This window comes from Ascaphus truei, chromosome 19 (assembly GCF_040206685.1).
Source record: "Ascaphus truei isolate aAscTru1 chromosome 19, aAscTru1.hap1, whole genome shotgun sequence".
Lineage (NCBI taxonomy): Eukaryota > Metazoa > Chordata > Amphibia > Anura > Ascaphidae > Ascaphus > Ascaphus truei.
Genome location: NC_134501.1, coordinates 5,073,000 through 5,100,813, shown reverse-complemented (window position 1 = coordinate 5,100,813; position 27,814 = coordinate 5,073,000). Strand labels below are relative to the sequence as shown.

The 27,814-nt window shown below is 44.9% G+C and overlaps 1 protein-coding gene across 1 annotated transcript; it reads left to right on the top strand.

Moving 5' to 3' along the window:
• Nucleotides 1–201: 201 nt before the first annotated feature.
• Nucleotides 202–27,814, top strand: SLC7A9 (solute carrier family 7 member 9). The gene is made up of 12 exons (XM_075576359.1): nucleotides 202–341; nucleotides 12,378–12,525; nucleotides 13,479–13,721; nucleotides 15,245–15,370; nucleotides 16,695–16,794; nucleotides 21,413–21,457; nucleotides 22,250–22,373; nucleotides 22,508–22,611; nucleotides 23,098–23,194; nucleotides 23,981–24,130; nucleotides 24,931–25,105; nucleotides 25,737–27,814. Exons 1-12 carry the CDS (start codon nucleotides 237–239, stop codon nucleotides 25,808–25,810), a joined length of 1,491 nt encoding a protein of 496 aa, XP_075432474.1. The 5' UTR covers nucleotides 202–236; the 3' UTR covers nucleotides 25,811–27,814.

Here is a 27,814-nt window from a genome sequence, read left to right as displayed (position 1 = left end):
CGATTTGCCGGACAGCCCGTGACACTCTGGTACCACGGACCCAACAGCATTCGACGGGTTAAGACTCACCCACATAGAACCCTTTTTAGCAGAGGATTTGCATATAGTCTATGGCTAAAGCTTTGGAATTGATAAGTCGCTTCCTGCTGTGATGGTAATTTGGTATATCTGTCATTATTGAAACAGGATCAAACAGATTTGCTGGTAATAAATCGGCTCACTGAACACTTATCGAAATGGGCGAAGGAAGCGTCAGAAACCGGAAAAGACTTCAGCATGGACAGGCAGATCAGCAATCCATTCAAAGTGAGCAGCCCAAGACCATGAACTTGCAGAAAAAGGCAAGAATGTGCTTATTTATTTCATTATTTGTAATTCTGGTTTAAATGAAAGCTTTGAAGACACTGTGGGGCATGTATTGGTGTACACAGTTTCTTTTGACTCGTTGATATGTTTTCTGTTTTCGTTTAATGTATTAAAGTGTTTCTTGCATTTGATGCAAATTGTTGGCCAGGAGAATTCACGCCGCGTCCGGAGGTTTTAACACAAATACATGTGATGCAGCGTTCGCTACACACCATTATAACCTGGGCATCGTGTAACTCCCCCCTAACGCCTACTGTCTCTCCCCAAATAGCCCGGTGGCGCAAAGCTTGGAGCAACGACCTTGCTATAGTTGATTGTGTTGAACAAAAGACACAAAAGCCGAATGCTACATCCAATGTGACAAAAATACATAGTGAAATACTTCAATATCTCATGAGTAAGGGTCATTTAGTTAAACCCTTTGGCCAAAGCGCTATAAGCCTGCAGCCACGTCACGGCATGACCATTGTTGGCATATTTGATTGTGTTTTCAGAGGGACACAGCAGAATAGCAAGTTAGCGCGTCACAGCGCGCCAATGTATAAAGCCAAACTTGTACGTGTGTGCGGTGCACGTCAACTTTTTTCACAAAGAACAAAATTACGCTACGGGTGAAGTTCGAGGTGAAGTTTGGAGGATGTCTGCGGATATGTAAATTATATATAACATTAAAGTTCAAGCACGCGTCACTTTTTGTACACCACAAACGGAATCGGACATTTGGTCGCGACAAGTCGCCGCTGAGGGACAGTTTGCCGCAGTCGCTGGATATTTCGCCAATATGGTAGGTTCATTTAAGGGGTTTCAGCAGTTAGGGTAGGGGGTTACGGGATAGGGGTTTTAGGGTAGGGAATTAAGGTAAGGGGTAGCATTAGGTTTTTAGGGTAGGAAATTATGGCAAGGGGTTAAGGGTTTTAGGGTAAGGGTCTTAAGATTAGGGGTTTTTGGGGTAAGGTTATGGATTTACTTTCACGGTGAAGCGGACGGCGGCGAGATGTCCCGGCGGCGAGGTGAGTGGTGGCAACACGGCTGCAACTCGACCGACCACAAATGCGTCCGCATTTTCTGCCATATAAGACAACGCGCAGGTAGATAGAAATCCTAAATGAAAGTGCGCCAAATGTAAGAACACGATTAAAGACAAACAACAAAGGCTGCTTAGGATTTTAGGGTGAGAAATACACTTTCAGAATTCAGTTTAAATTAACAATTACTTCTACTTAGCCCCCAATAGAGTAACGAGAACTGTTAAACACCCGGTCTCTCGCGCTCCTTCACTAGGCGTGCGTTGGGACCCCCCTCACTTCCTCTGCCCCTCTCACAGGGTAAGTGGCCTATTACAAAAGGCCCCGGGTCAGGCCAGGAGTTAGTGGGCAAGGGGGGAGAAGTGAATAACATGTACAGATAAGGAAGGAGCCAGCAGGTCTGGGGGTAAAGAGATGGGAAGCCCCTCTCCGTGGCCTAAAAATGAAACCCCACGTGGGATGAATGAATTAACCCCTTGGTAGCTGCTATGTCACAGGGTCTGGCACTCCAGGGGCCCAATGGCCACGTCACGCCCTCAGAGCGCTTAGTTTGTAGGGGAGATCACGTCACGCAGGACTGGGTTAAGGGTGTCGCCATCACATGATCGCCATTTGCCAGAGGGGCTGTGGCACTCTGGACCCTCTGGCGCTCAAGGGGTTAAAGTGACATCAGTACGGGGCATGGGATTAGCAATTGACGGTCACAACAGGCGGGTTACCTAACCAAAGAGGGCAATACACTGCTCCCTGCAGCAGGGTCGTGCAGGGCAAGGAGGGAGGCCATGGAGATTGGATGGACAGGCCGTGAGGACAGACGCAACAACGCCAATAGAACAGCAGCTGGTGTATCCCCCCTCCCAAAGTTCGGAGAGATGGTGGTAAAATTACAAATGAATTGATGATCTTGGGAAGGCCCAGGTCAGAATAATAATATTATTATTATTATTAAGTACCCCTGTGGCCAGATTTAAACCCATCATTGGTGGAAGTTATTTTCCTGGGGTACAAGAAGGTAATCCAAGGAAGGGTTTAAGGAGGGAGCAAACTGGGCGAATGCTCGACTGTCATTATTATTATTATCATCGTTTATTTGTGCAGCTCCGACATATTCCACAGTGTGGTACAATGGGTCGCAGGGTTATGTATATTACATAAACAGTTACAGGTGAGGACAGACACGCACACAGATACAGAGAGGTAATGAGGCCTGATCCTTGGAGCTTACACTCTGAGGTTATTGCTCAGTCAACGATTGGGCCTTAAAACCTGACCTGTTGTTGGCACTTGAGGACTGGAGTAAGCGCCCCTTTTTCTAAAGAATTTGTGCACTTAATCAATGCAATGTCACTTCCTGCTGTATACTGAGCGATAGTAGGTGTACATGTGCATGAGAAGAGAGATGAAAGGAGATACTTCTAATGAAGTAGCCGAAATCTGTAACTTCCACACTGTGGCGAAAATGGGGGTAATCAGCGCATTAATATTGGCAGTGGGCTCGGCTGGTTACCCCTATTTCGTATTGGGGATGAAGGGGTTAATTTTATATGCTGTTCCCCTGTACGATTTTCCCCTATACGCATGTTGTTCACTTTTTGCAGGCTAGTCACTACTGCAGTGCTGAATAACAGGAGCCGTTCCATTAAGACTGCTAATTTAGGAACGGAGTGAGCCAGCACCCTGATTTTTGGTGTGCAGCCTCAGTGTAACACCCCAAGAACACACGTATTAAAAATATAACTTTGTCATAAGGAAAACATCTATTTTTGATAAATTGCCTTTCTATTGCAGTTTTAAAATGTACAGGCAGGATGCTATTGTTTCTGCCTGCCTTTGTAATGCATTAAGGAACAAATGTTTTGCATACCAGAACCAAATGTTTTGACACCTATGAGCTGGGTCACTTGCCTATGCAAGCTTCAAAGCTAGCCTGCTAGGCCCACAGCTGTAAGTCTCTCTGGAAGTTGCATATCAAAATACCCAGAGTAAGGGGGATGTGAATTGGCCAGATGGATGCTAAATAGGACATCCTGGTGACCATTTGTGCTAGCTCACACCCTGAGTTTCCCCCTTCCAGCCTGAGAGGGGCCAGGTAGAGAGGGGAGTGCACCTATGCTAAGTAGCCAAGGTGGCATTGTCGCACATGCTCTGTGTGAACAGGAAATCCCTAGTGCCCACTCTCCAAACTGTGGGCAAGTAGGTGATTGGGGAATGATTACTTCCCACGAGGGGGATTGGGTGGGTATGTTGGCAATAGGCTTCCAAATCCTATATACATCCCCCCCAGGCTATCCCCATTGTTTTTCATCTTTCGTTTTTCATTCTACCATGTGAGCAGAGAAGAGCAGCAGCACCTTCCGGGAACGCAAAGAGTCTTATTACATCGGAACCAAGGACAAAACTCTGCGTTAGGACACTGTGATTGCTGGGGGTTATTCGATTAACCCCAACAGACCAGAAAAGACTTTGCACATTCACAGAAGGATTGGGGCTGGCAATTTGTGCCCTTGCAAAAGGACTACATTTTAAAAGACAATCTTCTGGTGCTTTGCACCTTTCTGGACATTATCTCCTGTTCCTATACCCGTACGTGTAATTATTAAGTTTATTCTGCAGTTGTCGTGTGTTTGCCTATCAAGGGAATAAATCTTAGTTTATTTTGCTCAACCTGTTCTGCTCAATCAGGATCCACAAAATATAAATGTGTTATTAAGCGCGTCTCCCGTCACAGGCGTTTAAAACTGGTGGCAGTTAGTGAGATACGGATTGAGCCTATATTCCAGTTTCCTGTGGGGTTCTGTAATATAGTGAGGACCTTGTAGATTGCAAGCTCCTCAGACAAGTGGCAACTTACACACACTTCCAAAGAAGCACGAGATAATTCACTGGTCTCTGGACCTATACCCCAGTGGCACCATGAGTCCACGCTCAGGAAGGTTTTGTACCTGGAACCGGGCGCAGATAGTGGAGAGATGTGTGGGGTACGGCTTCACGACAGACGGTCGTTCAAAGAGTCAGCTGGAGGAGGATTTAGAAGAATATGAGGGCAGGATGGCCCCGCCAGCAGACAGTACTCAGCCCGGAGTGCAGGAGATCTCTCCAGCTCCGGGGCTGCAAGGACAGGGGAAGGATGTCAGTGACCGCCTGGAAGAGGGTGGCGTGGTGCCAGGGGGTGCAGATGGATCAGTTGCTGTGGCGACCGGACTGGCTACCTCTGGACTCATTGCACTCCTCACCGCCTGGGGAGAAGGGCTTAGCTATGAACAGCGACTGGAGCACCTGTCAACAGCGCTTGGAAGGCCCCCTCACTCCCACCTTGTCAGCGGGTAACAGGACGTTCCCAGAGTAACTGCTATGGAAGCAGCAGAGCCAGCAAATGAATATGTAACCAGCACAGCCTTGGTGAGCGACGCAGCAGTCCCCAGAGAGGCATCCATTCCGGCTAGGGGGGACCAGTCTGCACCTCAGCGGACTCCCAAACATACAGTGGGCAGCGACATGCCCTATACTGGGGAGTTCAAGCTTGAGAGACGGTGCTATCATTGCCACAAGGTGGGCCACATCCGGCCACATTGCCCAGACCATGAGCGGTCTGGGGGACCCCATCAGGGGCAACGTTCAAAAGCGGCAGGGCCAGTAACCCAGATTGGGCTGGCCCACACAGAAGAACAGAGCACAACCAGGGAGCCAAAACCAAGAGGGATGTCCCAGGTAGATGCTGCTTTTGTCACCTCGGAGCCAGCAGCAGTGAGCAGAGGACGTCCAAGTGCATCAGTCGAGATGCAGTCTGCTGATGTCCTGAGCAGGCACCCACGGAGGGTTACCTTTGGTGACCGGCAAGCAGGGACCTTGCCAGATTTGGGTGCTGCTGTTATTCTGGTGCGACCAGAAGATTTGCTCCCGGGCACCGGGGTGCAAAGAACCATGCCTGATGGAGGGCTGCTGTCCTTACAGGGTGCCCAGATCATTTTGGATGGGGGTGCCAATCATGGCATGAGGGAGGTGGGGGTTTTGTCCAGGGAAACTGCTGAGGTGCGCCTTAGCAATAACCTGGAGCCTGTGATCTGTGTGGGTGCTGCGGAATTGCCTGCTGTTGCGGCGATTCCTAAGAGCCTGTCATCAGGAATCACAGCAGAATCAACCTCTGTTCCCCTGCATTTGGGACCAACGGTTCCAGTGGCCTCTGCGGAGACCAGACAGGTAAGCCAGACTACTGAGTCGCGACCTGTGACTGACTTAGTGTTCCCTTTACCTGTCCCTGTTACCCCTGACTTAGAGACTAATGGTGGGTGGTTAGAATTAGGGACAGCAGATAGGGATGCGGTGAAAGCTGACCCCAGCTTAGAAGGTATAGGACTGCGGGCGTCCGAGTCCTGGGAAAGCGGGGGGTCAGACCACAGGCTGTGGCACCGCGGGCTCTGGGGTAGGGAGCCAGGGTCTACCGGGTTAGCCAGGGGCTGGACAGGTAGAAGACAGTTAGTGGGACCCAGAGAGGGTAAGCAGCAAGTGTTGCAGGTAGCCTTCCCCAGTCCGCTAGTGGGGCATCAGGGGGTCACTCACATGAGAACCCAGCTGTTGCAGCCTTACTTCTGGCTGGAGGCAGCAGGGGCAGTGGCAGACTTTGGCCACCCCTGGGACGCCTGCCAGCCAGAGGGTAAAGCGGGTGATTATGTGCAGATGCTCCTGAACCTGTTACCAGGAATGGGGCACATGTTTCAGGAAGTAGCTCAGGCAGTGCCAGGCCTCTTAGGTAGGATAGGGTTTCCTAGGGGGGTCCTAGTTGAGCGAGGGGCCCTGGGAGGTAGGCAGGCAGGGGCAGAAGCCGGGGCTAGGGTAGAACAGCCTAGGGTCCTGTTCTCAGACAAGCTGGGCAGGGCACATAGTACAGATCAGCCTGTGCTCCCAGGTGATCTGCATCTTCTGCATAAGAATATCTATGGAGTATCAGCAGAGGTGGCAGACAGTGTAGAGAGGGAGACAGGGAGGACCAAAGTCTATCACATCAATATGCTCAAGGAGGACATAGCACTGCCAGATCTCCTAGGGGAGGCTAGGCAGGGAGGTACCATAGAGCAGGTGGAGTTGGGGGCTCAGCTGAGTGTCAGGCAGAGAGCAGATGCCAGGGCTATGCTAGAGCAGTATAGGGCTCTGTTCACGGACAAGCCAGGGAGGACACACATCACTGAGCACCCAGTGCTTGCAGGGGATCGGAGACCTCTGCATAAGCACGCTTATAGAGTGTCAGCAGAGGTGAAGGGCAGTATAGAGAGGGAGGTGGAGGAGATGCTGGCCCTAGGGGTAATTGTACCATCCCAGAGCCCTTGGGCTTGTCCGGTAGTCCTAGTGCCTAAGAAGGATGGGACCACCTGGTTCTATGTGGACTACCGGCAGCTCAATGCAGGGACGGTTTGAGATGCCTACCCCATGCCCCGCATAGATGAGTTGCTGGATGAACTCGTGGGGGCAAGGTATCTGACCACCAGGGATCTCAGTAAAGGGTACTGGCTGATCCCTTTGACCCAGGAGGCTAGGGAGAAGTCGGCTTTCATCACCCCAAGTGGCCTCTATGAGTTCTTAGTGATGTCATTTGGGATGAAGAATGCACCGGCTACCTTCCAACGCCTGGTCAATCGTTTGCTAGAGGGCATGCAAGGGTTTGCAAGGGCTTATCTGGATGATATTGCTGTGTTCAGTAACTCCTGAGAATCACACTTCATGTAGCTGCAGTGCTAGCCAGGATTAGGGAGGCAGGTCTCACCTTAAAACCCACCAAGTGCTTAGTAGGGATGGCTGAAGTCTTATACCTAGGGCATAGGGTGGGTGGAGGGCACCTCAAACCAGAACCAGCTAAGGTAGAGGCAGTAGTGCAGTGGCCCACTCCCAAAACCAAGAAGCAGGTCATGGCGTTTCTAGGCACTGCAGGCTACTATAGGAAGTTTGTTCCCCAGTATAGTGCCATTGCTAAACCCCTGACTGACTTGACCCAGAAGCGACAGTCTGTGCTGGTAGTCTGGTCTCCAGCCTGGGAAAAAGCATTTCAGGCTTTGAAGACTGCACCCATCCTTGCCGCTCCAGATTATTCCAAGAAGTTTCTGGAGCAGACTGATGCCTCAGACGTTGGCATTGTGCTCAGCCAGGTGGGGGAGGAGGTCAGGGAACCTCCAATGATGTTTCTGGGCCGCAAGCGGCTGCCCAGAGAAGTGGCATATGCCACTATTGAGAAGGAGTGTTTGGCCATAGTATGGGCGCTAAAGAAGCTACAGCCCTCTCTGTATGGCAGAACCTTCACTGTTATCACTGACCATAACCCCCTAAGTTGGTTGCAGAAGGTGTCGGGAGAGAATGCCAAGCTCCTGCGCTGGAGCCTTGCCTTGCAAGAATGTGACTTCACCATTCAGCACAAGAAAGGCAGTGAGCATGGGAACGCTGATGGCCTCTCCCGGCAGGACAATTCCCAAGACCTAATGACTTCAAAAACCCTCAGGTCAGCCCAACCACCAGAGGAGGTGGCCAGGACAAACCTTGGGCTTTGAGTGGGGGAGGTGTGGCGAAAATGGGGGTAATCAGCGCATTAATAAAGGCAGTGGGCTCGGCTGGTTACCCCTATTTCGTATTGGGGATGAAGGGGTTAATTTTATATGCTGTTCCCCTGTACCATTTTCCAGTATACGCATGTTGTTCACTTTTTGCAGGCTAGTCACTACTGCAGTGCTGAATAACAGGAGCCGTTCCATTAAGACTGCTAATTTAGGAACGGAGTGAGCCAGCACCCTGATTTTTGGTGTGCAGCCTCAGTGTAACACCCCAAGAACACACATATTAAAAATATAACTTTGTCATAAGGGAAACATCTATTTTTGATAAAGTGCCTTTCTGTTGCAGTTTTAAAATGTACAGGCAGGATGCTATTGTTTCTGCCTGCCTTTGTAATGCATTAAGGAACAAATGTTTTGCATACCAGAACCAAATGTTTTGACACCTATGAGCTGGGTCACTTGCCTATGCAAGCTTCAAAGCTAGCCTGCTAGGCCCACAGCTGTAAGTCTCTCTGGAAGTTGCATATCAAAAGACCCAGAGTAAGGGGGGTGTGAATTGGCCAGATGGATGCTAAATAGGACATCCTGGTGACCATTTGTGCTAGCTCACACCCTGAGTTTCCCCCTTCCAGCCTGAGAGGGGCCAGGTAGAGAGGGGAGTGCACCTATGCTAAGTAGCCAAGGTGGCGTTGTCGCATATGCTCTGTGTAAACAGGAAATCCCTAGTGCCCACTCTCCAAACTGTGGGCAAGTAGGTGATTGGGGAATGATTACTTTCCCACGAGGGGGATTGGGTGGGTATGTTGGCAATAGGCTTCCAAATCCTATATACATCCCCCCCAGGCTATCCCCATTGTTTTTCGTCTTTCGTTTTTCATTCTACCATGTGAGCAGAGAAGAGCAGCAGCACATTCCAGGAACCCAAAGAGTCTTATTACATCGGAACCAAGGACAAAACTCTGCGTTAGGACACTGTGATTGCTGGGGGTTATTCGATTAACCCCAATGGACCAGAAAAGACTTTGCACATTCACAGAAGGATTGGGGCTGGCAATTTGTGCCCTTGCAAAAGGACTACATTTTAAAAGACAATCTTCTGGTGCTTTGCACCTTTCTGGACATTATCTCCTGTTCCTATACCCGTACGTGTAATTATTAAGTTTATTCTGCAGTTGTCGTGTGTTTGCCTATCAAGGGAATAAATCTTAGTTTATTTCGCTCAACCTGTTCTGCTCAATCAGGATCCACGAAATATAAATGTGTTATTAAGCGCGTCTCCTGTCACACACACACAGAGGTGAGGTCACCTTACAATAGTCACACACAGATTGTATGCATGTAAGAATAGCCGTAATAGTCTGATAACATTTCCTCTTATTGATTCACTTTCTTTTTTTAGCTTGAGCTAGAAGTGATCAAATGAATCCGGCCACTTGCTTTTTTACCATAAAATGAATCAGTCTTTGTGGTCTCTTCAAATATGAAAACAGTGATTTCTGCCACCTTCAATTACTTCTCTAGGCTGATTAGTTAGATCCTTTAATAATTAGGCTTATTTTAAGGCATTGACAGAGGTTAAAGGGATAATGTAGAAATGATAAGAATCACAGCACAGCTCACGGTACGCAGCACATAGAAATGTTACAGGCACAGTCCCTGCCCAGGTGAGCTTACACTCTATTCTTTTGGCCCGAGGCACAGCGGGATACAGTGATTTCACCAAGGTCACAAGGAGCAGACACGGGTTCCCCTGCTTCAAACTCTGTGTCATTGTTTACTGAGTCAGTGCCTTTAATCACTGAGCTGCTCCTTCTCCACTGGGTCATATGTCTCATCCGAAGCAGGAGGGAGTCTTACAGCATAGCACCATTTAGTAATATGGGCCATAATAGAAGACGCAGGGCGGGGGGAGAGCCATCCCAGTAGCTGTGTGGGGTCCGGCCGACGCTGAAAGTTGAGCCCGGTCAGACGTCGGGCCCAACTTCTTTGCCCAGCTGACGGTCTTCCTTTGCCGCCGGGCCTGGCTCTCCCCAGCTCTCCAGCTGCGGGCCTCCCTCACTATCACGTGCAAGGCCTCTCTCTGACATCAGCGCGCGCTCTGCCATGAGAGAGAGGTCCAACGCGGGAATGAGGGAGGCCCGCACAGCATGGGAGAGCCGGGACACACCCCTCCCCAAGGTAAGTGTGAGTTTTGTATGTATTTGGGGGGTAGGGAGGGTTGTATGTGTTTGGGGGGGTGTTCTTTTATGGGGGAGTTTGTATGTATTTTGTGGGGTTGGGATAATTATTGTGGGGGGGGTTGTGAGGCCGGATGGGGGGGGGAGAAAGGAATAAGTCTGAGGAGGTGGGATTAAGGGAGCGAAATTGAGTGAGAGGGAGGTGTAATTGAGGGAGTGAGGAAAAGTGATGGGTGAGGGGGGAGAGAGTGAATGAGGGAATGGGGGTAAGAGTGAGATGGGGGGTGGGGGGGGGGCACTTGTCCAAACTCTAGTCCTGGGCCCCGGGAAATCTTTTGGCGGCCCTGAGAAGAGGACAGATGGTAGGGATAAAAACACTATACATCCACAGACTATATGATGCTGGTACCTTTGGCGTTGAAGCAGCCACAACCGTCCAGCTTTCCTCTTGCTAAGGACAGCATGCTGAGCTTCAGTGGGTTCCCCTGTGCGGGACGCACGCCCGCAATACGGGTTTTTGTATTTCTCTTTTACAAATGCATAATAGGATCAGTGTCCTCCGCAGCCGCTGCAATTACTGCATTGATCCAGTATCTGCGGGTCTCTGCATTCTGAGCAGATTTAAAGCTTTAAAGTGGCAAGTGTACAATCACTTTCCATCGTGTGTATTGCTGCTAGCTTATTTTCATAAGGGGTCTCACACAGTGAGTGCTGATTTTAAAGTACAATTGAGACATTTAATTTCCATTTCATCACCCACTGCAGCATTACTCTCAAATTACTGCCCATGATCCAATCATAGATCCAAATTGTATCTGTTCAGATACATTGTCTCGTGATTTGCTGCTGTCCCTGCAGAAAAACCATTAGCTGCCGTCAGCAAAGTGCCTCTTACTGTAGGTTAATGAATATACTCTGTTGTTAATACAGTTATACACCGGCATTGTAAATAAGCTACGTACATAGTAATGATTTTATGATTGCATCAGAGGTAAATACAGATTGAGATAAGATACAAAACTATTTAGACAGCCAACGTGTCACTTTTTATCACACATCCTTTTATAGTATTTGCAAAACAAGATAAAGATTTTAACGACGGTTCCTTTATTATTTAATGAGTGTAGGGAACATTTTACTTTAGTGCACTCTCTATAGTTGGGTTATCGCAGGGAAGGCCAACTCCAGTCCTCAAGGGCCACCAACAGGCCAGGTATTAGGGATATCCCAGCTTCAGCACAGGTGGCTCAATCAGTTGCTCACCTGTGCTGAAGTAATGATATCCTGCAAGCATGACCTGTTGGTGGCCCTTGAGGACTGGAGCTAGCCACTGTTAGCTAGTGTATCTCATACAACAATTCCCTTCCTTCTAAATCTTTACTGAGGCTTAGTAGGGATGAAATGAATTGTTCATAGAGTGGTGAAATTGAGCAGTTTCATTCCTTGTCTTATTAGTCATGGGGTTCTCAGACTTGTACTTATCGAGGGCACTTTAGTGCTAATGATCATGCGGAGCACAAGTATATTTAAATACTTCATCAATATACTTTTGTAAATATGTGTAACATGTAAACAAAATGCTGGACCTACATCCACAAATCAACGTAAGCATTGATGGGGTAACAGTGATGTGTGTGTGTCAGTGTCAGTGTCAGTGTCAGTGTCAGTGTCAGTGTCAGTGTCAGTGTCAGTGTCAGCCAGATCTACACACAAAATTAGTTAGCAGTAATTTTCCTGCACACATTTCTGCCAATATTTTCTGAACGGGTATAAGACTGTATAACTGCATTGTAACTGCTGATTACACTTATAAAAGGTATCTGTCTCGTACTACAGTATATCCAAGGACATACTTGCAAATGACACATGCATTCCCGTGTATCCTTTTGGTAAAATATATTGGCATTTCATAGATCGTAGTTTGTTTTATTGTGTTGTGTTTGATAAGTGAGGTCAATTGCTATTTGCTGGAACATATTTGGTCATCAATATCTGTTAAGGACATCAAGTACAAATTTCTCGAGGCGCAGGGGTGACTCCGTGAAAGAATTTATGGTTCAGTCCAGAGTCCCAAGTGTAAATCAGCATTCATACTGAAATCATTTATAGTGCACATAACTGGGTGTGGGAAAATTGCTTCCAATTTTGTTAATCTAATCTTTATAACTGTTTTGTTCTCACCTGGTGCACATACTGCATACTAATTAATATGTATCTGCCAAGTTAGAATTGATACGTAACCATGAACTGAGCGTCTCCTTTTCTTCTTCCGATAGGTGGGACTGTTCAGTGGAACGTGTCTTATTGTCGGAACTATTATTGGTTCCGGGATCTTCATTTCTCCGAAATCGGTCCTTTTAAACACCGGAGCTGTTGGGCCGTGTTTAATATTGTGGGCAGTATGTGGAGTTATCGCTACATTAGGTAAATCGATGAGACGCTTTACAGACACAAAAAGTCATCATATATCATATATCCCATTTCATTGCACAACTGTGGTGTTGTGCATCATGAACATAGAAGCACAACACAAACAAATATATATGTTTAAATATCCAATTACAATTTATCGCTAGCCCCCCAGACTAATCGCTAGCCCCCCAGACTAATAACGGTTGCTGAGGTGGGGTTGTGAGTCCGCTATTTCTACTTGATATGCCACACGTGGCTTTCGATCAGACAACAGGAAATAACTATGATGACGTCTGTAATATAACCGGTTTTATATAGCAAATATAGATCCTATGGGATCCTTGTGACCCTTAAAGGTTCAACACATCAACATAACGTTCCCCATAAACGCTGCGCAGGCGTACATCCGTGTCCTCAGGGTGCGGCTGCCACCCATTCCTGGGGATCTAGACCTGTGTGATGGTTCCGGGACGCCGTTGGAGTTCTTTAATACAACAAAGTGTAGCAGGCCTGTACTTCGCAAAATACTTTGGTACCGCTTGTAGCTGCAACCGTTGAGGGTCCCCTCCGACGGTGCTCGCTCCTCTGTGTGGCTTCCCGGTGGTGGTCTGCTGGGCATCCCTGAACGATGTGCTGTTCTCCCTCCAGTCAATGTCCGCTCTCTCTGAGGGACATAGACTGGCTCCAGGTCACACTCAATCGTCAATAACTGAGCCACTGATGTAGCCACCTGTGCTGAAGCAGGGATAAGCAGATGCTCGGTTATTGACTGAGCCACTGATTGAGCCACCTGTGCTGAAGCAGGGATATCTTGAAACCCAGAACTGGTGGTGGCCTTTGAGGATTGGAGGTAGCCCACTCCAGTTGTAGATCTGCAGAAAGACAATGATGCGGGTGTGAAAGAAAGATGCATAAAGCGTGGAGTTTTGTGTGATTGCCAGTCACTCTGCATTGGTTATTTACAGGTGCTCTGTGCTTTGCCGAGCTCGGCACGATGATCACCAAGTCTGGAGGAGAATACCCGTACCTCATGGAAGCCTTTGGACCGATCCCTGCTTTTCTTTTTTCCTGGACCAGTGTAATTGTGATAAAACCTTCGTCGTTTGCCATTATTTGCCTGAGCTTTGCTGAATACGTGTCCGCGCCATTTTACCCCGGCTGTGAACCCCCAGTGGCTGTCATTAAGTGCCTTGCAGCAGCTACCATCTGTAAGTATCAGTGAGTGCTCAACGTGACATTTTATTGGGTATCTAAAGTACCTGTTCCCCCACTTACCCCCCCCCCCCCCCTGTTTTCGGGAGCTGAATCGCATTCCTTTCCGCTCCAGGGCCCCCTGCTTCCCGAGATACTTACTTACCTGGGAATGTGGCACCAGTTCGGTCAGCTCCAGGAGTTACATTGTTACATATAGTAGTTACATAGTTACATAGTTACCATAGATGAGGTTGAAAAAAGACGTACGTCCATCAAGTACAACCTATGCTAAATGTAGACGACAGATACTTTATCCTATATCCGTACTTACAGTATGGATATTTAAATTCCCAACATGATGCTGGCCAATAGGAAGACTTCTTATTGGCTAGCGGGAGTTTTAAACCTCCATGGAGAACCGGCAACACCTTCTCGGGAAGCAGGGGGTACACCCAGAGCTGAAATTAACGCGGTTCTGCTCCGATGACCCCCTGCTTCCCGAGCCTATAACAAAAACAAGGGGTGCGCCTGCGGCGAACTGCTCCTTTAACTTCTATTACCTCTTTGTTTTGCACATTTCACTTTAAAACATGCAGGATAATGCAAAGTACAGTACAAAACTGTAATATTATCTGTACTTTAAAAATGGTGGGATATAACATTGTGTTATAAAGGGATGGGCATACATCTTTGGACATATAAAAGCTTTAGTTTAGGCTGTGCTCATTTACATGTCATTACCCAGAATCCCTGGCTGCAGTGGAAGTATTGCATGCTAAGAGCTAATGGGGAAGGGCAGGGTTGCAGACCTGTCTGGGACGTGTGACTGTGCTCACAGGTGGTATTTTTATTTGCTGCACACTGTATGGTGGAGGGTGTGTCACTTTGTACTCTCCGTAACTTATATAATGTGTGCAGGAAGATGAGTGTGGTAACCTTCATAAGAAAAATTTAAAACCACATAGTGCAGACTGATAAAAAGCTTTATCTATCGATGGATAAAAGGTAGTGCGCTCACATGGTGCCAGCATAGAATAAGCATTGAAGCAGGCAGTCGCCGGCTGGGGTGTTTGGCGTTCACACCTCTCCTCAGCTCTGCTCCCGTCTCCCGTCTCTCGCCTGTGGCTGGCTACCTGGTTTGAATACCCGGATGATAGATTCCAAGAACCAACAGGGAACCAGCAACACTGTGGTCAGCGTCCTGCACAGTGATAGTAGTTTTCACTCAACGCGTTTCACCGGATCCCCGGTTTCATCAGGGCTCCTTTATCTTTTTACCTATTTGCGCTCCCCAAGACTTGGACTACAACTAAACTAACACAGGATTGAGAGAACAATCATCACTACAAGGGTTTGAGCTGCAGTTCACGAATATTTTCTTATCACGGAATTGAGTGCAAATTAATTGCACATATATTCACTTCACTGAATATTTTTCATATTTAAGAATTGCACTTATTTTGATTTTGAGCGCTGTTTTTTTTTTTTATAACACTGTTTTTCACAAGTTTACAACAACTGTGTCTTTATTTTTTAGTGACCATTACATCGGTGAATGCGCTTAGTGTGACGTTGGCAAGTTATGTTCAGAACTTCTTCACTGCAGCAAAGATGATTATTGTAATAATCATTATTGTGAGTGGCATGGTGCTGCTAGCACAAGGTATGTATCTTGCACATATTCACCTCGATAAGATGACATTATTCTTTTTGTGCAATAATGCATTTTTTTAATGATATGGATGTACATTCTATGCTTCAACTAATTACACTGTACCATTATATTCATACTGGAAGCTGTTAATAACTGAAATACAGTCAGACAGAACACACAAACAGAAGTCCTAATATAAGATGTTTCCCCACCTCTTGGCAGTGTACGTGAAGACCTTGTTATGCTCCTCATAAAAGCCAATAAATAAAAGTTTTATAAGCTTACAAAATATAACCGAATTTAGCCATCCTACAAAATAAAGATAGTGTGCATCATGCACTTCTCTCTGGATCAGTTTAGCACCAGAACAGCCTGCGATCCAGTGTTAGAATATGGCACATGGTTCTCTAGTATTCCAGGCAGGATAATAGGGTGAACTGGACTCTTGACTGTAGGTGTTTTTATGAGGATTTTTAAATCCGTGGCAAGCATTAGTAGGGTTCAGCTATTCTGTATTGGAATGGAACCAACCCAGCATCCTACAGTACCAAGTTGGGCAATGTCTTCAAGAATATTTTGTCAGGAACGAGACCTGTTCATCCCTTTTTATCTTGTAATTTCGTGCTTCGAGCCATGCTTTAAGCCATGCTTTCAGGCCTTCGGGAAGATTTGGTTCCGCTCACTGTAGTTGCACAGTGCAAATCCCAATGTGTGTGCCTATGCCTAACGGACAAATAAGTATGCATTAACACATGACAGGGGTGCTCAACTCCAGTTCTCAGGCCATCCCTGCTTCAGCACAGGTGGCTCAGTCTTTGACTGAGCCTCTGATTAAGCCACCTGTGCTGAAGCTGGGATAACCTGAATGTATGACCTGTTGAGGGGGAAAGGGGAGGGGGCTTGAGGACTGGAGTTGAGCACCCCTGCATTAACACTTATTTTCCTGATGCTATGTACATGTGCCAGTAGGTATCTGTGCTTATGCTAATAAATCCTATATAAAAGTCTCGGTAAATGTTCTGTACTTTAGTGATGGCGAGACTGGGCGCTTAACAGGGATAGGCTTATTTAGAAGAGAGCTGGGTGAAGAGTTGATAGAGTGGGTAGGGAATCTGTAGGAAGCCTAACTATAATGAACTAAAAAATGCTGAATATTGGTTCAGAAACTACAAAGGAGGCAGGAAAGGCATAAAGTGTGGGATTGAGGCAGCACAACTGGCCTAAAACACGAAGGTGTGACAGTGCAGAGGAAAATGTATCAACATTAATCATTTTAGACTCAACCTTATTGTGTTTATTGCTATTCATATGAAGTACTCTTTTCTTTCTCCAGGAAATACTCAGAACTTGACTAACAGTTTTGAGGGTTCCAAAATCACAGTTGGAGGCATTAGTTTGGCACTTTATAATGGCCTTTGGGCATATGACGGATGGTGAGCTTTCTTCATTAATTTTTAGTACACTAGTTCTCTGAAATAAATGTGTATGGTTGTTACATAGTTAAAGTTTACATAGTTCATGAGGTTGAAAAAAGACATGCGTCCATCAAGTACAACCTATGCTAAATGTATCCTATTTTTGTACTTACAGTATATTAATCCAGAGAAAGGCAAACAAAAAACCCAGTGAAATATCATTTAATGATATAACATAAGGGGGGAAATCAATTCCTTCCTCACTCCAAGTATTGGCAATCGGATTTCTCTTTGAATCAACATCCTTCCCATGTTTACTTATTTGGTATATCCCTGTATAACTTTCCTTTCTAAAAAGATGTCCAACCCTTTTTAAGGATATCTATTGTATCTGCCATCACAGTCTCCATGGGTAATGATCAATTCCACATGGTAACTGCCCTAACTGTAAAGAATCCTTTCCTCTGTTGTTGGTGAAATCTCCTTTCCTCCAATTTTAAGGGATGGCCCCGAGTCCTTTGTACTGCCCTTGGGATGAATAGTTATTTTGAAAGCTCCTTATACTGCCCCCGAATATATTTGTATATAGTTATCATATCCCCTCTTAGACGCCTCTTTTCTCTTTTTTTTTTTTTTTTTTAAATAGTTTTATTAGGCATTGGTACAACAAATGATTTTCAGGTACATTTGACAGCCTAATACATAAACATTTTTAACTTTTTTTGGGGGGGGGGAAGGAAAGGCAACCTTGGTTGTCATAGAAAGGGAGGGGGGGAGGGAGGGGGTATGGGGGGGGAGGGAGGGGGTATGGGGGGGGAGGGAGGGGGTATGGGGAGGGGGGGGAGGGAAAAGTATGGGGAGGGGGGGGGAGGGAGGGGGTGAGGGGAGGGAGGGGGTATGGGGAGGGGGGGAAGGGAGGGGGTGAGGGGAGGGGGTATGGGGAGGGGGGGAAGGGAGGGGGTGAGGGGAGGGGGTATGGGGAGGGGGGGAAGGGAGGGGGTGAAGGGAGGGGGTATGGGGAGGGGGGGAAGGGAGGGGGTATGGGGAGGGGGGGAAGGGAGGGGGTATGGGGAGGGGGGAGGGAGGCGGTATGGGGAGGGGGTATGGGGAGGGGGGGAGGGAGGGGGTATGGGGAGGGGGTATGGGGAGGGGGTATGGGGAGGGGGGAAGGGGGTATGGGGAGGGGGGGAGGGGGGAGGGGAGGGAGGGGGTATGGGGAGGGGGGGGAGGGGAGGGAGGGGGTATGGGGAGGGGGGGAAGGGAGGGGGTATGGGGAGGGAGGGGGTATGTGTTCACAGCCTGGGGGCCAAATTTCTGTGTCCATCCGTGTCAAGGAGCTGGCGCGGGGGCTCGGGGGGGCTGAGTTTGATCACTAAGGAGGTGACTCCTAGGGTCCTTGTCTCGTGAGGAGCATCATGGGCTCCCATATCTTATCGAATGCAGTAAGCTTTTGTCTGAGCATTGCCGTCAGCTTCTCCATTAGCATCACTTCACTGACCCTTTTTTTAATGGACCTTTTGGATGGGGTGGTTTGTTTCTTCCAGGAAGCCGCTATCTCACATCTGGCCGCAGTTAGAATATAGGAGATTAATGTCCTAGTTGCCCGGCCAATGTCGGGTATTGGCCCTGCGAGTAGGAAGGTCAGCGGTTCTATAGGTAGTTCTAGGTCTGTGACCTCTTTTATCAAATTGTGGACCTTAGCCCAGTATTTAGACACCTTTTTTTCTAATGTAAACAAATCTAATTTAGCTAGCCTCTCCTCATATCATATTATCCATCCCCTTTATTAATTTGATGTCTCTTCTCTGCACTCTCTCCAGTTCCATTATCTCTTGTTTATGGAGTGGTGCCCAAAATTGTACTCCATATTCAAGGTGTAGTCTTATAAAGGGGCATAATTATGTTTACTTCCCTTCCATCCATTGCCTATTTAATGCCAGATAAGATCTTGTTTGCCTTTGCAGCTACAGCATGACTTTGGGCACTATTGCTAAGCCTGCTGTCTACAAGCACTCCTAAATCCTTCTCCATCAAGGATTCCCCTAATTTATCCCCATTTAATGTGTAAGTCACCTCTTTATTCTTGTTTTCCAAATGCATAACCTTCCATTTATCTGTATTAAACTTCATCTACCATTTACCTGCCCACGTTTCCAGTCTCTCCAAATCCTTCTGGAGAGAAATTACATCCTGCTCTGATTCTACCTCTACCTACTACCACAATTTAGTGCCATCAGCGTGCGTGCGTGCGTGCGTGTGTGTGTGTGTGTGTGTAAAATCTAGAACTAAGCAGTTTTAGACTTTCAGTTCTTAAGATGTAGTGGAATCTTCTGAATTCCATTCATTGTCTGAAGCTCAGAAACATCAAATAACAAAAGATTCATATATTTGTATTGCTCTTTCTATGTGCATTTATCAGATGTATAAACACAGGAGGTTTAATAACCATCTGAGCAGATGTATTTTTATTCCTGGCATACATGGAAAGGATCATTTAGAGAAGGCTGATGTATGAATACTGTTTACAATCCCTCCTAACCTTAAAGTAGCATTCTAAACAATTGTTATTTATTTATTTAAAGTACGAAACGGGGTGTCTAGAGAAAAATCGCGTTAATATCGGCTCTGGCGTCCGCCTACTTTACAAGATTCTTTCCTCCGTATATATGCTGCTGGTACTCCATGATTCTTAAATCTCATGCGGCACGCAGGCTAATGGGAAGATGCAACCGATGACATCGTGGTTTCTGATTGGCTCACGTGTCGCAGGATATTTAAACCAAGATATTGTTTACCCAGCTGGGGATGCTGTTGGGGGCACCTTCGGAGGTTAGTGTATTGGAAAGCTAGGAGTCCCCAGTGTGGAAATGATCAGTTTTAGCTCAGGAAACACTCTGCTTCCCAGTTAGAGAAAAAAACCTTGGCGGAAATTGGCATCATTTATTATTGTTACACGCCATTGTTTTGGTTTAACTGGTTGTGGAATCTCATGAATAGACCCATTGGGCACTAATGCAGTTTGAAGAATAACTACCCCCATTTTCTTTCTCCTGCTCTCATTGGTTGGACTATAAAATATTTAGCCAACCAGACAAATCAGGAGAGGCAGAACTGATGACATTAACTATACGTAGAATAAGAGGAATAGGGGGAGCAAGGGATTAGAACATACACGCAATCGACGACAATAAATAAAGTTTAAAACTTAAACAAGGGGCCAAAAAAGCCTCTAGTGTGGACGTGGGTTAAAAATAATGATAATAAAATAATATAATAAAATACTCACACGGCCCTGTGTGAGTAAAGATGCATAGGGGTATCTTGTGAGGTGGAACCTGACCCTTCCAGGTGAATGGTCAGATTGGGGATGAGGGTTAAAATCTAATAATGGAATATGGCAATAACCATGTAATACTTACACGGCCCTGTGTAAGCACAGATGTGGAAAGGTTTCTGTGGGGTACATAAAGTTAACCCATCCAAGTCGATTCCAGGAGCAGGGCACAAATAATTGCTGGCAGGCAGGGTGTCACATGGGGATTCCCCTTCGCAGTGCTCACGTTAGAACTCCTTCCCTCCCCGGTCCAGCAAACAAGGGTAAGTGAGGCAAGATATCAGCAGGGGGGTGTAAAAAGACATCCACAAAAGCACTCACATAGATTACAGATCCCTGGCCCACCACCGTAGCATGGGTCACGCGTCGCTTCACAGGCAGCCTGTTCTCCGCGTCCGGAGTGAGGAGAGATGGTAACTCCAAACTGGCTCGGCTGTGACTGCGACTGCTTCCACTAGCTACGGAAGCCTCCGTGGTCCAAAAACATACAGTGATTTAGAGCAACGCGTTTCGCCGTGAATGGCTTCCTCTGGCTCAAAAACTTTTAGATTTTAACCCTCATCCCCAATCTGACCATTCACCTGGAAGGGTCAGGTTCCACCTCACAAGATACCCCTATGCATCTGTACTCACACAGGGCCGTGTGAGTATTTTATTATATTATTTTATTATCATTATTTTTAACCCACGTCCACACTAGAGGCTGTTTTGGCCCCTTGTTTAAGTTTTAAACTTTATTTATTGTCGTCGATTGCGTGTATGTTCTAATCCCTTGCTCCCCCTATTCCTCTTATTCCACATTCTATCAAGGGCTTTGGATATCCCCTTCTGGGGTTGCAGCAGAGGGATTTACCAGTATTATTATATACCATTTTGAGAGACCTCAATTGTTGGTTTGAACTATTGATTTGTATATATCCTCCACCCTGACCCATTAATTCAAGGTAAGCGTCCGGCTTCTTTTTGTATTGTATCATTAACTATACGTAAAAAGCTAATTCATATCCATCCTCCGATGTTCTGAGATCTTTTTTAAGGTAGGCATTAATAACCACTGTTGAGGCTTTCAAAGAGTTTCATTATTAAATCCAAGTGTAGTTCATTATAAATGAGCGCTGCTTTCTAATACTTTACGGACTACATTAATTATAGCACATGGTAAACCAGGAACATTTATCTACTTTCTGCATCAATGACCAAATTAAATGTAAACAGATTCTTCACGTACTTATTGGAAATGTACCAAGTACTAGCCATGATTCCAACAATCTGACATCTCAATAATTTATTTCCATCTTTCAGGAACCAGCTCAACTATATCACAGAAGAACTTAAAAATCCGTACAGGTAAAAAGCATGCAGGGCGTACATTGGATGGATTTATTAACGGCTTTCTTTTTAAATAGTTCAAAGTTGTGGTATTGTTCCTGCAGAAGTGCACATTTCTTTGAATTTTAATATTTCAATGGAACAACACAAGTTCTTCATGGAAGAAATTAGTGTAGAGAGCTTTTGAAAAGAAACTCTTGTGAAGAAAAGACCTGTGCACTATAATTGCATCTATAAAGAATTCCCATGTTGGTCCCCTAACTGCTTGAGTGCCCCTTGATGTAGCTACCAAGCCACAAGATCCGGCACTCCAGAGGCCCCAGGGTGGCTACGTCACGAGATCCGGGACTCCATGGCTACGTCAAGTGCTATATTGCACGTTTTCTAGGGGCTATGACATTGTCCGTGCCTGTGGAGCACTGAACGCGACTGTACGAGGAGGAGACGACTCTTCCGTTCCCATAGTCAGTGATGTTGATGATGTTGATGATGTTGATATAGTGATATTGAGGAGCAATCACGATTGCAGTGTGCTGGAAGCGCTGTGGCACTCTGGTGCCGTGGTTTCTCCGGCACTCAGAAGGATACAAGGTATCACAACCTGCAACAAACTTATACCAGTAACGGTGGTAACGTCTTGTGCAGTGCTGAACGTCGCAGGGGACTAACAATAATAAGAATAATATGTAAAATAACGGTTTAAGAATTGTTCAATAATATACCATTTGTGCATGTTTTATGTCTCAACTTTATTTGGGGGGCGGGAGGGGCGTTATGTATAGTTCTAATGTATACATTTTTCTTCCCCAGAAATCTTCCACTTTCTATTATCATTGGTATTCCCCTAGTGATATTTTGTTATGTGCTGATGAATGTTTCCTATTTTGCGGTGATGACTCCAACGGAGCTTCTACAGTCTCCGGCAGTAGCTGTGGTAAGTGGCCCGGAACCGTTCTTTATCAGTGTTCAGTGAGTCGTCTTTGTGTAACCCTACTTCTAGCCGTACAGTAGCCCCCTGCTGTGTCAACCATGCTCCCATGTAAGGAATTGTTTCCCATGTTGTTGTAGACCTATGGAGATCGGGTTCTTTACCCCGCAACTTGGGTGGTCCCACTATTTGTAGCCTTTTCAACCATTGGGGCAGCGAACGGCACATGTTTCACCGCTGGCAGGTAAGGGTGTGCAGAACTGGCGTGGTGATGTACTGTATTTGTATTTTGAGAGACAGGGGCCACCTTGTCTGTACCTGGACTCTAAACATCTTTGGCGGTCAAACTACTTAATATGTATATCTTAGAGCAGGCATGGCCAACTCTAGGCCTCAAAGGCCACCAACAGGTCAGGCTTTAAGGATCTCCCTGATTCAGCACAGGGGCTCAATCAATGGCTCAGTTGAAGACTGAGCACCCTGTGCTTAAGCAGTGACTCATTGAGCTACCTGTGCTGAAGCTGGGACAGATGGAGCCACCTGTGCTGAAGCTGGTATTGGTTGAGCCACCTGTGCTGAAGTAAGAATATCATTAAAACCTGACCTGTTGGTGGCCCTTGAGGACTGGAGTTGGCCACCCCACAAATAAAATGGTAGAAATGATTTAAATCGTGTAGGATCGGAAAGTCAACTACAAATACAATTAATAAGAATGTTCTCGTTTCCGAAGGCTTGCCTTTGTGGCCGGCCGTGAAGGCCACATGCTGAAATTCCTCTCTTACATCAGCGTCAAGCGCCTGACTCCTGCCCCTGCAATCATCTTCTACGTAAGTGTCACGCGAGGTGTTCTTCTACACTAGTAACGAGTCACTATATTATACAAAGGAACAATAGGTAGTTTCCTTAAGCGCACAGTAGCAGGTTAGTTTTGCAGCAGAGGTGTGTGGCGCGGGCACAATAATATTTTAACTTGCTTTGTTAACGTTAAATACTTCACATGATGAAGTGATATACACAAAAAAAAGTTCAAGAGGATCATTAACATTCTTTGCATAGAGATTAAGGAACCGGTTTTGCCTAACCAATAAGTCAATATTGCCTTTACTCTAATTATGCTGCCCTGCTGTCACAGCTCGCTAATTTAATTGCATTATTAGCTTTATACATGCATTTGTCTACAGTAGCGCTGCACATGAAGGGGTCCGATTAGACTCTAACGTGGCTTTAATTGCTGTCCTGGGGCAGAAGTAATGCTCCATGGTGGAGCAGCATGGCACGCTTCCTTAAATGCATTATAATGAGTTGGTTAATGCAGCAATAATTATGATTTCCTGGCGGATTCTGCCCCCAAGATGAGTAAATTGACCACTGTATAACTAGACACCATCAGACCACGTTTAAAATTGAGATTACTAAAAAAAAGTAATTGTACGATTTTGTTTTTTAGATTCGGATTTTGACGTCATCCATAAACCTTTCTATTTTAAACTATTACATTAATACAAAATATGTGAAGATAATGCTGTTTTTAGACATTTGATTTAGAAATATAGTCTAGAAGCTGATGCTTTTCTCGATCTCACCATGTCCACAATATTCTCCTCATTTTGCAGGGTGCCGTTGCTACGATTTACATTATTCCAGCAGATATTAATACCCTGATCAACTACTTCAGCTTCGCAGTGTGGATATTTTATGGTTCAACAATTGCTGCACTGGTCGTTATGAGATTTACAAGAAAAGAACTCAACAGACCAATCAAGGTAATTTTAAATGAAAGAAAATAATAAGTCGCATCCCTGCAAAGACAACAAACCACGCAACGGAATATATCAAGCAAATCAGCAAACCTTTTTGTTAGAAATGTTGTAACTGAAATAATGTGATACCAGCAGTGCCAAAAGGAATACTGACGCCACAATCTAGGAAGCACGCTCACCAACGTAACATGCTGTAAGGCTTCCGAGTTTTGTCAAATATCAAACATAATTCCATACTGCTATTACTGCCACGTAATATATTGCATGATACGGGCAGGTCATTAAGCATCCCTTCTTTTATAATCCATTAAACACGATTCACATGAAGAGCGCTCTAAAATGGGTAAACAATTCATGCATTTCACAATAGAGCTTGCACTATACATGATTAATATTGAAGCTAAACAGACGTGGATCAAATAAGAGACACATGTTCTTTAAAAAGGAAAAAGGCAATCAAGTATTTTATAGAGACCATATTTACCATAACCCACCACACATGAAAACATTAACAGCAGCTCTAAGTGAGGCACATGATAACCAGATACTTCATAGAATAGACACACAGATGTAGCAAATTTTATTGCCACACCGGGGAGGGAGAGGGAGGGGGGGGGTGAAAGTGCTGTAGCTCGTCTCCTTCTCACACGTGCCTGGTTCAAAACAATGGGTGCTTCTCCCACGGGTGCTTAGTGTGTGTCCCACTGCAATGCATCAGTGTAATGCTCTGTAAGTTACTGCCCATTTAGATAAGTGCATTTGATAAATTATCATATTGTTAAACGCTTAAAATTTTCTTTCAGGTCCCAATCGTGATACCTATTTTCATGGTTTTAGTCTCGATCTACCTGGTATTGGCTCCAATCATCGGTCAACCTGAATGGGCTTATCTTTACTGTATATTATTTATCGTTGGTGGATTAATATTTTACTTCCCGTTCGTACATTTTAAAGTCAAATGGGCACAAAAAATAACAAGTAAGTTGGTCAATTCCTTCCGCATACGCCGCTATATTCTTATACGCCGCTATATTCTTATACGCCGCTATATTCTTACACGCCGCTATATTCTTATACCATCCGTTTTCCTCTTCTGCCACATGATTGATACGAAGACGATCACCAGTTTACCATGATCTCTTACATAGTGCAGGGGCACTGGCCATGTCAGGTGTCCGGAGTTGCCCAGGGACCATCTGTTCTTGATTATTTCATTGCATTTGATCAATTATCCAAGTTTACACGATGACAATTCCTTTTAAAAGATAAGATCATGAACATATTTGTGATAAATGATCAACGTTTGCAACATGTTTCCACCAACACTTTTTTAGGTCTTCGATTTCAATTACAAACTGTTCTTCTTAAATCAGATTTACTGCATTGGAAGACTAGTCAAATAGTACTGGTGTATTGGGAGGCTGCCATGCAGCGGTTACTGTGGAATAATGTATCATACATGTTCATATCCAGGAGGTCTGAATGTTCTCCTTTTATAAAATAACAGCTACTTTTAAAGACCAATTTCACATTATAAAATGAAAAAGATGGCGGGTTTATTATTATTTTTTTAGCACTTGTCTTATTTTTTATTTCTTTTAAACCCTAGAGCCCCTGACTATGTACATTCAAATGATAATGGAAGTTGTTCCTCCTGAAGAAGATGCAGAAAATGAGAAATAGAAAGCTGGATGTGCAGTTGTCTGTCTATCAACATGTTCAATGAGGACAATTTTTACAGATGGACTTTAAACTTGTTAGGTGCATTATATGGACTTGCTTAGCAACTTCATCTTTGTATATATTGTAAATGGGATAATGCAAGTATTATCTTGTGTCCGCAGGGGGGGGGGGGGGGGGCGGGGGCATACAATAGAAACCGGGTCACTGAGGTAGTCAGCGCTTCACTCCCAAACTTTATGGTGTATTTTTCTTTTAGCCACAACTCGCCAGTTCTTGAGGTGACAAAGGATTAAGGGTGCGTACCAAGTCTTCAGTTGAATACCAACAAGTTGTTCATCACAGAGGCCTCCAGGTTGGTGTGGGGGAATGCATGCCAGCACCAGTGCACATGCCCCATTCATCACTGGAAAGATTGCAAACTGCTGGTAGAATTCCTGAAAATATCACCCCTTTAAACCAGCTTAACTGATCTGACATACAGTATACTCAAGTATCCATTGACCAATGCATGGCAACAGTAGTAGCGCAGTTTAACTATAGGACGTTGAGGGCAAACATGGTTTACCTGCATTGAAAATAAACATGGCGATTACCTCATGCAACGACTGTACTACAATGACATGTATATTCTGGCACATTCATACTTTATTTTGGAACTGAGCAGAAGTTAAAAAAAAAAAAATGGCTTTACAGTAGTTCAAACAGACCACAAAATCCAGGCTTTCAGAACGTGATTAGACTGGGGCTATTTGGTGCCAGTTTCAATATTTGACGTTTGCAATTTCCCATTTCAAAATGTTTCATTCTCATGCTGTTGTAGAGGTACATGACGTTGGGTTAGAATCCATTATACAGATTTTAATTTACTTTTTGACATTGTAAAGTAGCAGGAAGCTTCAGATTGGGTGGTTAACCCTCTTCAGAAGAAGAATCCGTACGGCCTACATACTACAAAAATAAGTCACTATATGTGCAAAAAAACCTCATTTTAAATTGCGCTTGTGCAGCCTGAACCCTCTGATCTGTGCCGTTCGTGTAAAAAAAAAAAAAAAAGTTTTGCATGGTTTGGTGCATAGAAAGAGACTGTGATAGTCATACAGATGGTTGGTTAATAGTATGTATTTTTTTTTTTTAATGAGGTTACTATGCGCCCCCCAAAAAGGAGACAACACATCAAAATTGTTCAAGTTGAATTTGGCATAATTCCTAAAAAGACTTAATTCTGCACTAAGTTGCTTTCCATCATCCCTGCTGCTTCAAATACATTCTTTGGGTTTCATTATATAGGTTAACAAAATATTATTTCACTATTACAAATATTACATAACTAACTGATTTACCAACACTAGTTATAAATGAAAAATTCCCAACTCATAGTTAAAATGGTATTCAGCATAACACGGTGTGTCAAACATTTTAAATAAATGTAACCATGTGTATGGGCTTCATAAAATGCACATTTTATGAAGGTATGTATTACATTTTAGCACGGACGTTCATGCACAATAACAAAAATACAACAATTAGTACATAGGTCCCAATGAATGCAATAAAAAAATAAATACCAAATACATAGAAATCACGGTTAAAAGGTTCAACTCCTGCAAATAAGATACTCGCATTTCCTAAATTATATTTGCATATAAAAAGTGTACGTTATTAAATATATATTTATATATTTATCTCAAATGTTCAGTTAATATTCTTAAATGGTAATTGAAAAAAATAAATAAAAAAAGGTATATTTGCATTTAGTAACAAGGCAATTCTTCTTACATTTCTGACACAGCCCAATCAATAGTTGCGTACAAACTAATTTGGGAACGTGTAATCTTCCGTCGGGGCTTGTAAGAAAATATGTAGCGTATCTCAAAGTGCTTTAACACATCAATTTGTTTACAGGTGTAAAATATCCTGCATAACTGCAATACCCTGTAACCTGTGATATGCTAAACATGATATAGCCGCTACATGAAGGTTTTCAAATAAAGTGTATTCTATGTA

What these genes read in the sequence shown, in the direction of transcription:
- SLC7A9 (XM_075576359.1), top strand. Translation starts at nt 237, where the DNA reads ATGGGCGAAGGAAGCGTCAGAAACCGGAAAAGACTTCAGCATGGACAG. An exon ending in CCTTGCAGCAGCTACCATCT is followed by an intron (nt 13,722 to 15,244) that starts GTAAGTATCAGT and finishes TTTATTTTTTAG; the next exon opens with TGACCATTACATCGGTGAAT. An exon ending in AACTCAACAGACCAATCAAG is followed by an intron (nt 24,131 to 24,930) that starts GTAATTTTAAAT and finishes ATTTTCTTTCAG; the next exon opens with GTCCCAATCGTGATACCTAT.